The following is an 11,973-nucleotide window of genomic DNA, read 5'->3' on the forward strand; positions in this document are numbered from 1 at the left end:
TTAATTATTTTAAGTTGAGGTTATACTTTTTTCAGTGTAAAAATCTGATGGACTTATTCTTTGGTATTAAAGAAAATAATTACTAGTCATTTAAAATTTGATATTTCAAATTAAATTTCTCATTTATTTTAAGGTTGTAGTCCTTTCCAGTGTTATGATTTCTTTGTACAAATTTCCTTGTACAACAGGAAGCGTTCAACGGTCTCTGCCTTAGCTTGTCTTTGATGACGTGTTTCCCGATGAAAGTTTTATGAATTTTTTTGCGCTAAGCCTTCATTAGTGTTGCAAAGATGTTACTTTTATTGCTCTGTGTTTGGACGGTCATTAGATGTAAGTTATACTTCATCAAAACAGAGGCTAATAAACCTCTTACTTTTTTAAAAATATGTTTATTAATTACTGTTATGAATTTGAACCGGTATCGTCTTTTTAAATTATGTAATATATATTTTCCACCTTGCTCAACGATCTGATCGTTTTTGGGAGCAATTTGCTTATGTTCGTATTCATTATTTGTTTTTTTTTTTAATATGTATTAAATTCTTAATTCTCCATTATATCCTCTCGGGGATTATTTCAGCTGTCTCAAATGTTTGGTCACATTTGGATGTACGTATTGCTTTTTTCAAGTACCCATATAATTTGATTGGCGTCCCGTCTGCGGATTTTTCTTGCTTTGCTCCCAATAGGATAGCAATAGAATTTCAGTATTTGATTTTAATATTTTACAATGTTATATTAATTAGCCTTTTTATTTATTTTACAGATGGGGCACTTTTAACAGTAAATCAGTCGCCACTCTTCGTTATCCAGCATAGGGGCACACCAGTTCGGGTGAGCTGCAAGGCGCAGGGTTCAGCTAGCCCTACCATATACTGGTATGAGCAGCGTACCAGTAGAAACCTGCACTTGATGGTTTATTCGGCTGCGCCTGGTTCCGTCGCAGACGTTTCAGACATTCGTTTCAGTTATACGAGGGATGACGCCCAGACTTTCGTCCTTAAAACAGAAAGCCTACCGCAGAACGCGAGCGGAGTTTACTTTTGTGCCGCCAGTCTTCACTGCGATTGAGACACGCGCGACAGCCTGTCAAAAACCTGAGCACTACCGATACTGCGCTGTCTGCGTTCAGCCCCGAGTCAAAAGTCCGGTCTATTATTTTGTTCCATGAAAAACATAACATTTGCAAAATCTGATTAATTGTTAATCATATTGCATATGTTCCCATGCAAGGGTCTGGAGTCCTGTCGAGGGGATTGTTCCTGTCTTGTGGCTTATGCTTTTTGTGATGGGCTCCAGCTCCCCACGACATTGCTCAGGTTTAAGCGAGCTTAGAAAATGTTACGGTATAACATAGTATTGCAAATGTTTAACAGGTTCAGAAGCATGCCACTTTGATATATACGAGTTTTCATTTTGAACTCCGAAATTATTAAATGTATCTGTATATTAATTGCTTGAGGGAGTTTTACTGCATCTGAGTGTTTCTTTTTTATTTTCATTTTAATTGATGTTCATATTATTAGAACATATCACGAAAGCCATCCGCCTCACAAACCTAATTTATATTGTTTCTGTGTCTTCAGTTTCAGGTTCAGCATCTCCAAAAATCTTTCAAAATCCACTTTTCATAGCGAAGTTTCCAGGACAACCAGTTGAGTTTGACTGTGCATTGGAAGGCACTAGCAACCCCAATCTTTACTGGTACAGACAGGATGCTTCAGGAATGCTGGAGCTGCTTCTCTACTCAATTAGTACAGGCTCAGTAGAAAACAACGGATATAAGAATTTCACAGCAGAGAGGCCAGAGGATCTGAAATTTAAACTGAAAATCAAGAGTGTACTTGCCAATCATACAGCAGTGTACTATTGTGCATGGAGTAAGACACAGTGACATAAGCATATGTAGGCTCCATTCAAAAACCCCCCCTTCACTTTATCACTATAAATAAAAGATTTGTATACCTGTATTTTTCATAACCACTGTTATTATTTTAAAAAGTGCTGCTCTCAATAAAAATAGATCAGCCAAAGGAAAATTACTCAAGCAAATATATTATATGACATTTTTCACTTCTTTCCAGATATTTATCTAAACAGAATTACTGACAGGTTAAGTTCTCCAATATTCAAAGTGTGGGCAATTTAAATTACAACCTTTTGGATTTTTTTGGTGGTCCAAGCACTGTTACCTATTAGACAGATAGACAGATAGATAGATAGATAGATAGATAGATAGATAGATAGATAGATAGATACTGATATATATATATATATATATATATATATATATATATATATATATATATACATACATATTTATGAGGGGAAAAATATATATAGTATATATATATAAACATATATACAGTAAAAAAAATATATATATATATATATATATATATATATATATATATATATATATATATACACTGCTCACAAAAATTAAAGGAACACTTTAAAGAAACACATTAGATACATCAGATCTCAATATGAAGTTGGATATCTATACAAATAACGACAGGGCAATGTCTTAGGAACAAAAGGATGCCAAGTCTTTTAATGGAAATAAAAGTTTTCTGCCTACAGAGGGCTCAATAGTGTAGACACCCTAAAATCAGAGTGAAATGAAGATGTGGCAGGCTAGTCCATTTTTCAAAAACTTAATTTCTGCTACTCAAAATGCTTTTCAGTATCTTGTGTGGCCCCACGAGCTTGTATGCATGCTTGACAACGTCGGGCATGCTCCTAATGAGATGACGGATGGTGTCTTGTGGCATTTCCTCCCAGATCTGTATGAGGGCATCCCTGAGCTGTTGTACAGTCTGAGGAGCAACCTGGCGGCGCCTAATGGACCGAAACATAATGTCCCACAGATGTTCTATTGGGTTTAAGTCAGGGGATCGTGAAGGCCATTCAATTGTTTCAATTCCTTCATCCTCCAGGTACTGCCTGCATACTCTTGCCACATGAGGCCGGGCATTGTCGTGCATTAGGAGGAAATCAGGACCTACTGCACCAGCGTAGGGTCTGACAATGGGTCCAAGGATTTCATCCTGATACCTAATGGCAGTCAAGAGGCCGTTGTCTAGCCGGTAGAGGTCTGTGAGTCGCTCCATGGATATGCCTCCAAGATCATCACTGACCCACCACCAAACCAGTCATGCTAAACGATGTTACAGGCAGCATAATATTCTCCACGGCTTCTCCTGACCCTTTCACGTCTTTCACATATACTCAGGGTGAACCTGCTCTTATCTGTGAAAAGCACAGGACGCCAGTGGTGGGCCTGCCAATTCTGGTATTCTATGGCAAATGCCAATTGAGCTCCCCGGTGCTATGCAGTGAGCACAGGGCGCAGTAGACATTTGGGCCCTCAGGCAACCCTCATGAAGTCTGTTTCTGATTGTTTGGTCAGAGACATTCACACCAGTGGCCTGCTGGAGGTCATTTTGTAGGGCTCTGGCAGTGCTCATCCTGTTCCTCCTTGCCCAAAGGAGCAGATACTGGTCTTGCTGATGGGTTATGGACCTTCTATGGCCCTCTCCAGCTCTCCTAGAGTAACTGCTTGTCTTCTAGAATCTCCTCCATGCCCTTGAGACTGTGCAGGGAGACACAGCAAATCTTCTGGCAATGACACGTATTGATGTGCCATCCTGGAGAAGTTGGACTACCTGTGCAACCTCTGTAGGGTCCAGGTATCGCCTCATGCTACCAGTAGTGACACTGACTGTAGCCAAATGCAAAACTAGTGAAGAAACAGTCAGAAAAGATGAGGAGGGAAAAATGTCAGTGGCCTCCACCTGTTAAACCATTCCTGTTTTGGGGGTCATCTCATTGTTGCCCCTCTAGTGCATCTGTTGTTAATTTCATTAACACCACAGCAGCTGAAACTGATTAACAACTCCCTCTGCTACTTAACTGACCAGATTAATATCCCATAAGTTTCATTGACTTTATGCTATACTCTGATTAAAAAGTGTTCCTTTAATTCTTTTGAGCAGTGTATATATATATATATATTGTCAGGGATGCCAGGGGCCATGACCCGGCCGGGACGCCAGGAGGGACCGGAAGAGGGTCAGAGCCCTGCCTGGATCACGTGGGGTTTGCCTTCCGGGTTGCTTTGGGGGCCACGGGTCAAGGGCATGGAAGCCTTTCCCTGTAGGGGCCCGTGGTCACCGCCAGGAGGCACCCCAGTGCCTTGGGGACCTGTTACCCCAGCACTTCCGCCACACCAGGAAGTGCTGGGGGGAAGATTTATGACGGCGCCCGGAGAGCAGCCGGGAGGACAGCCGGCACTTCCGCCACACTGGGGCGTGGCCAGAAGAAGATTGCCGGGAACACCTGGGGCTCATCCGGGTCCTCTATAAAAGGGGCCGTCTCCATTCATTCGAGGCTAGAGTCGGGTGGAAGGAGGACGAGGCAAGAGGAGCTGTGGAGGCGGCCCGAAGACAAGGCATTGTGAGGCCAGGACTGTGTTTGGGGGGTTTGTGCACGTGACTGGGTCTGTGTGACCTATGAACTGGGGTCTTTGTGACCATAATTATTCTTGTAAATATTGTAAATAAACGTGTGGTGGTTTGAGAACAACATGTCCGCCTGTCTGTGTCCGGGCAAAGTTCACATCTGGCGTAGTCGGCAGGATGCTCCGCCTGTTTCAAGGCGGGGACCTGTATATCACAAATTTGTTGTGGACAGCCGGTGCAGCAGGGGACCCCACCCACGTACCACGGGTGCTGCGTGCACACAACCCCGCTGGGTAAAGGAACCCCACGGACCGCCAGGGGTCCGCAGGAGGGCCGTTATTCCCTGATGCGGGAGGGCGGCGTGCCTACAACGAGTGCAGCGGTCTAACAACGAGCGCGCCGTTGCTGGAGGCGCCGGGAAGGCATGGCGTCAAGAAAGGCCACGCCGAGGAGGTGTCCTCGGTTTGACGAGTCCGGGGAGGTGAGTTCCCTGCCTAGCGGCAGCCGGCCCATGGGGGCCGGGCGTGTTTTCTTTATTGCAGACAGGGACTTCCCGGATCCACGTCAGTGGCAGGCGCATGCTGGTCTGCGGGCTCCAGCAGCACAGCGGCAGCCGCGAGGACTGCGGAGGAGGAGACGCTGCAGCTCGAGAGGTGCTGGCAACAGCAAGGCTGCCGGCAGGCACGTCGACACCGCAGAAGGGGAGTCAAGATGGCCGCGGACCAGAAGTCCCTCTCCCTGACAGGCACGCGATTGGACGGTGTGTCTTGTGTGCCCGCCGATGACTGCAGAGAGGCGGGACCAAGGAATGTCCATCACGGGCAGGGGGAAGACCCGATTGGGCCGGAGGAGGAGGCCCACAGGAAGTGGCCGGCGTTGGAGGCTGACAGACAGGTAGGCTCCGCGTCGGTTAACTTCCTGTCTTTGCCGGCTGCTCTGGCGGAGCTGGAGGCGTCCCTTCAGCCCATGGAGCAGCGTGTATTACAGATGCTACGTGCCCTCCGGGCTGAGGTGCTGGAACTGGAGAGGAAGCGGCGCTGAAAACGTTTCGATCAACAACGGGACGGCACAATGCTGGAATCTCCAGCCGGAGAGGTACGGCAGAGACGGTGAGTACAGCCGACTCCGTACAGCATGCGGGAGGGTCTGTTGAAAAAGGCTGTGATGATAACGATCAGTTCTGAGTAAGCAGCCCTCCGACAGGAGGTGCGGCGCCACGGGCTGTATGCGCGGCGAGGGGGGAGTCCGAGAGGACGCTGACTGGAAACGGGCTGCTAAGTGCCCCGGGTCCTAGCGCCCTCTGCCCCGAGTCGGCTGCGGTCTTGCGCCACACTATAGGGACGCAGACGGGAAAGAGGCGCCTTCTTTTCCATAAGGAGTCTCAAACCGTCATGGCGTCCCAGAGTGAACGGAGGAATAAGAGGCTGGGTGCCGATTCCTCCGATATGTTGCGGACGCAGACGGGAAAGGGGCTCGTGTTGGTTAATACGGAGTCGCATATCGTCAAGGCGTCCGAAAGTGAAGGGAGGATTAAGCGGCTGGGTGCCGCCTCCTCCAATACGGTGAGACGCGTTGCTGGGTGCACGCGTACGGCTGGCCGCCCTCTGAGGGAGCAGAGGGAATCCCTGAGGCCGGCGGTGAGAGAGCAGGCGGTGCCGACGGTTCCACTATCGAGAGGGACACGGAAGCCGCGGAGAGGGTGCCGATCAGGCAAGTGCCGGGGTGCCAGTTGGAGGGGGGAATGCTGCCCGTGCGTGGCACGAGCTGGGTGCTTTGGCAGCGGTTCTGCCCCTGTATTCTCTTTTGTAGGGACGGACCCCGCGAGCTGAAGGAACCTTCGCGGCAGAACAGCCCTCTGATGTCGGGCCGTCTGCAGAATGATCTCTGCCGGTGCGCAGGTGCGCCACAGCTGGAGGAGCCTACGGGCACCCAGTGGCTCGGAACAAAGGGGCGTGGAGGTCCCGGAGGGGGTGCCGACCGAGGAGGCCCCGGGGTGCCGGTAAAAGGGGGGAGCACAACCTGTGCGAGGCGCAGGGATGCACCATGGGTTGGTGCTCAGATTGTGTCTCCGCCACTGTCCCTGCAAGGAGTGCGGGGGCGGACCCCGGCTATCCTCGAGTGGGACCCGTTTCGGGGCTCTGCTGCCCTCACGGGACGGGTCGCTCTTACCCACGAGTGGTCTTCGCTGGCTGTGGGGCACTGTCAGGGATGCCAGGGGCCATGACCCGGCCGGGACGCCAGGAGGGACCGGAAGAGGGTCAGAGCCCTGCCTGGATCACGTGGGGTTTGCCTTCTGGGTTGCTTTGGGGCCATGGGTCAAGGGCATGGAAGCCTTTCCCTGTAGGGGCCCGTGGTCACCGCCAGGAGGCACCCCATTGCCTTGGGGACCAGTTACCCCAGCACTTCCGCCACACCAGGAAGTGCTGGGGAAGATTTATGACGGCGCCCGGAGAGCAGCCGGGAGGACAGCCGGCACTTCCGCCACACTGGGGCGTGGCCAGAAGAAGATTGCCGGGAACACCTGGGGCTCATCCGGGTCCTCTATAAAGGGGCCCGTCTCCATTCATTCGAGGCTAGAGTCGGGTGGAAGGAGGACGAGGCAAGAGGAGCTGTGGAGGCGGCCCGAAGACAAGGCATTGTGAGGCCAGGACTGTGTTTGGGGGGTTTGTGCACGTGACTGGGTCTGTGTGACCTATGAACTGGGGTCTTTGTGACCATAATTATTCTTGTAAATATTGTAAATAAATGTGTGGTGGTTTGAGAACAACACGTCCGCCTGTCTGTGTCCGGGCAAAGTTCACATATATATATATATATATATATATATATATACAGTATATATGTGTGTGTGGAGTATAGGTATAGTGCAAAAAATAAATATACAAAACAATGTAGCCAGTATGGAGCACCACCAAACTCCAAATCCTAGGCACAATCACACCCATCACAGTCATGGGTTTCAGATACATTCCTTTTTATTTAGCACAGTTCCTTAAAGAACAGTCAAGCACAGCTAACGTACCACAGCCACACCTAATTTACAGTTCCTTCTCCTTTCTTCCACTCCTCCTTTGAGCTTCATCATATGCCTCCCAAATGCTGACTCACCAAGACACGTGAGACATCTTCTTTTATGTTGGTGTCCTTATAATTGTAGAACATTATTTGACAGCAGCACTTCTGGGTCAAATGGAAATCCCTTGAAATAGGGGTAGCATTCCCTGCTGCTCTCTTTGGTGGCATCCACAGACTCCAACAGTGCTGTCCCACAAGACTGCAAATAACCAGCATGCTAGGTGGGTATTCATTTAGGTATCATAGCCCATGGAGGCTGCCACTTCTTTTGTTGGGCAAACAAATAGTTCATACATGTTACCTCCCACTGTCCCTCCATTATACTGGCCTCCCATTAGGGTTATAAACCTTGGACCACCCCTGTCAGGACACCAGCCCATGCTTAGTGTCCATGACAATAGATTAAATAATTAGGGGGTTGGCGTAATATATCAGAGGTTTAAACTTTTGAAGCCATTCCCTCCTGATGTCACTAAGTCTCACACCAAGAGATCCCTATTGTATTCTTGCATCACATGTTACATCTTGCAAAACATGATGACATTCACAACATGCAGATTCCTCAGTCACTTTTTCTTAAATTGATTGATACTCACAAATATATTTTTGATGCCCATCATTACAGAAATGGCCACTTTTCAAGCTCTCGGCTTCTGTCAGGCTATCCTCAAGGACACTGGATGAGTTTGCGCATAACAAAGTCTGAGCTCTGAAGCCTATCCCTTCAGCTGTTTATTAACTTAGCACAAAGAATCAGAAATGTACATGTATGATTAAAAAAAAGCACCAACAACAGGACATCCTCATTTTAATATTTTTATAAGTGTGATGATATTCAACCCCTATGTCTATTCTGGAAAGTTCAGGATGGACATGCACACACAATGAGTCCACACTGTTAAGAGTTTTTAATGATATTCTTTTAACAGTGGACTCTGGTGACTGTGTACTAGTCAAGCTTCTGGATTTAACAGCTGCCTTTGACACTATAGATCATGAGATCCTCATCTCCTGGCTGGAGCAGTGGATGGGCAACAGAGGTTCAGCTCTCCAATGGTTTAGTTCCTATCACTTGGATAGAAGTTTTTGTGTCAGTATGTTACCTCCATCTCTGCTGCCCTCCCCTGGGGGTACCCAAGGGTTCCAACCTGGGACCTCTTCTGTTCTCCTCAGCACTATTTTCTGGAAACATGGTATTTCCTTTCATCTTTATGCAGACGACTGTCAGGTTTCTTTCTCTTTGACGCGCCTTGGTCCATGCCCTGTCCAGCCCCTCCTTGATTGCTTTATTGACATCAGGAGTTGGATGGCATTAAATTTTCTAAATTTTGATTTGATGAGAACAAGACAGACGTCATGTTGTTTAGTCTGAATGGCATCAGCGGGACCCTTTGCATCGACCTTTCCACTGTGGCTCAATATGAGAAATCCATGATCACAAATTTAGGTGTGAAAATGGATTCTGATTTAAAACTTGATAGCCATGTGAATGCAGTGATAAAATCTTGTTTTTTCCAGTTGAGGCGGCTGTCAAAAATCAAGCCTGTTTTGTCTAAACCCAGCCTTGAAACAGTGATGCGTGCTTTTATACCTTCTTATCTGGATTACTGCAATGCGCTTCTTTTTGGAATTAGCCAGGCATCCATTGCTCACTTACAGCTGGTGCAAAATGCTGCTGCTCAATTTTTAACTGATACAAGTAAGCAAGAGAACATTACCCCAATTTTGGCTTCCCTTCACTTTTCATTTTCAAATCCACTTTAAGATTCTTGTATTTGTTTCTGAATCCTTTAATGATCGATCCCCATTTTATCTGTCAGAACTACTGCACCCACATGTACCGTCTCACTCTCTCAGGTCAGCAGACCAGATACTTTTACTTGTTTCTAAGACCCGATGCAAACTTAGAGGGGATTGGACTTTTTCAGTTGCAGCTCCAAATCTCTGGAATGATTTCCCATTGCACATTAGGCAGGCTCCTTCACTTGCTGTCTTTAAATCTTATTTAAAAACATAATTTTACTCCCTGGCCTTTAACCCAGTGTGAGATGTTGACTGGGAACTTAGTTGACTATCTGTGTGCCTTTTTGTTATGAATTTCTTCAGCTCTTATATGTTTCTGTTTCACTTACCCTTTTGGTTATTATTTTTTATGCTGGGTAATAAATCAATCAATCAATCAATAAATAAATCATCAAAACTGAAGAACAACATATTTAATCCCAAAGCAAATGTATATGTGGGCCTTGATTCTCACTTTTAATGACTGTATGTATTGGTAACTGTCAGATGTTTCCTGGTTATTTTAAAGTTGCATGTTGTAATTTCCTTGGTTCAATCAAATATCCTTTTGGGATAATAAACTTTACTTAACATTTTCTAAACAAATAACTTATTTCTCATTCTTACCTCTTTACTCTCAGTATCATAATCCTATCCTCACACAGCTGCACCTTTGCTTCCAGCTCTTTACCTGAATCAGGGATCTATAATGAGTAGACATTGAATCCCTCCTATCAAGAACATTTCAGGACTATCTCTCTTTTTTAAATAGGACACAAAGCAAAAACTCCTTGTAGTAGACTGTGTGCTACTTCTTAATGATTAAAGAGTAGAGTTCCTTGCCTATGTTCACAGTTTAATTTTAATGAATAACATGGCTTCAGACTCTCAAATGTATGAATCTGTATCACCGGTTGGTAAGGAGATTTTGTTGGTTTGTTTTGCTTTGCCAGCTTTCTTTTTCCTAATTTTAAAAATTGATGATTAAGAAGAGGTTTATCTTCCCAGTAGCATCAATTTTCTACTGATGTAGTATCTGTCTTCAGTGTTGAATATCACCCACTGTCCCCCACCCCACCCCAATTAGCCTTTCCAATGAATTCACTGTGCATATAAGGCCACCTCCTTTTAAAGACCCCTACATTCTTATACTGGCACGTGCAAGAACTGTTTTACTGTCAGTGTAGTTCTATTTCTTCATTTCTAATACTGGGTTTTCACCTGTCTTACCAGTCTGATGTCTCTTCTGAAAATATTACAGAACAGGATACATTTGGGAACTGGATTACAGGCAGTGCTGGACACACTGGACCGTAAGATTCACTGAGAGAGCCTTCAACAACAACAACAACATTTACTTATATAGCACATTTTAATACAAATAATGTAGCTCAAAGTGCTTTACATGATGAAGAAAGAGAAAAAAGACAAAATAAATAAGAATTAAAATTAAAATTCAGTGGCACAAGGGCCATCACCAATATGGGGATGTCATGGAAATGCTGGAGTTGAGTATTTCTAAAAGCAGAATGAGAATGGGGCTATTCTCACAGTTTGACACATGACAGAAAGGATATTATGTTGCATACGGACCCTGCTATACCTGCTATAGTAGGCAAGCTTACTGAGGTTTGACTGCCCGTTTAAATATAAACATGAAAACTGAGACTCAGAACTATATGGCATCCAGGGGTTCGAAGGGGGTCCCTCACTTCGAGGTAATACTACATGTAATATACCTTTCTGACCCTGTAGGGAAGTAGTCACGGATGTGTCCAGATTCATTATATGGATAAATTTATTGGAACGCCTGACTATTACATCTACAGGGACTTTAATGACATTGCATTCAAATACATAGACTTTAATATGGATTTGGCCTCCCCTTTGCAGCTATAACAGCTTCCACTCTTCTTGGAAGGCTTTCCTCAAGATTTTGGAGTATTTGTGTCGAAAGTTGTACCCATTCATTCTGAAGAGCATTTATGAGGTCAAACACTAATATTGGACAAGAAGGCCTGTTTGCAGTCTTTATTCCAGTTCATCCTGAAGGTTGAGGTCAGGGTTCTCTGTGGAGCAGTCAAGTTCTTCCACACCAAACTGATCCAACCATGTCTTTATGGACCTTGCTTTGTGCCCTAGGGCACAGTTATTCTGGAATAGAAAAAGAACCTTCCCCAATCTGTTTCCACGAAGTTGAAAGTATAACCTTGTCCAAAATGTCTTGGTATGCTGAAGTATTAAGATTCTCCTTCATTGGAAGTAAAGGGCCTAGTCTAAACCCTGAAAACAGCCCTACACCATTATTCCTCCTCCACCTTACTTCACAGTTGGCACAAAGCAGTCAAGCAGGAAACCTCCACCAAACCCAGACTCACCTATCTATCTGCCAGACAGAGAAGCGTGATTCGTTACTCCATAGTACATGTTTCCACCCCTTCATCTGACACTTGGCACTGGACTTGATGACATGAGCCTTGCATGCAGCTGCTCAGCAAAGGAAACAAATTGCATGAAGTTCCCACCATATAGTTTTTGTACTTATATTAATGCCAGTGGAAATTTGGAACTCTTCAGTTATGGAATCAGCAGAGCGTTGGCGACTTTTATAAATCAGTCATTGACCCCGCTCTGTGACTTTACATGGTCT

At 45.6% G+C, this 11,973-nt stretch overlaps 1 gene segment (V, D, J or C); it reads left to right on the plus strand.

Annotated features, from left to right (window-relative positions):
• The first annotated feature begins 280 nt into the window (after window positions 1-280).
• Window positions 281-1,919, plus strand: LOC120526753. The segment is given in 2 exon segments: window positions 281-330; window positions 1,587-1,919. Coding segments are annotated over 2 exon segments (348 nt in total).
• The last annotated feature ends 10,054 nt before the right edge of the window (window positions 1,920-11,973 follow it).

Source organism: Polypterus senegalus, chromosome 3 (assembly GCF_016835505.1).
Source record: "Polypterus senegalus isolate Bchr_013 chromosome 3, ASM1683550v1, whole genome shotgun sequence".
Lineage (NCBI taxonomy): Eukaryota > Metazoa > Chordata > Cladistia > Polypteriformes > Polypteridae > Polypterus > Polypterus senegalus.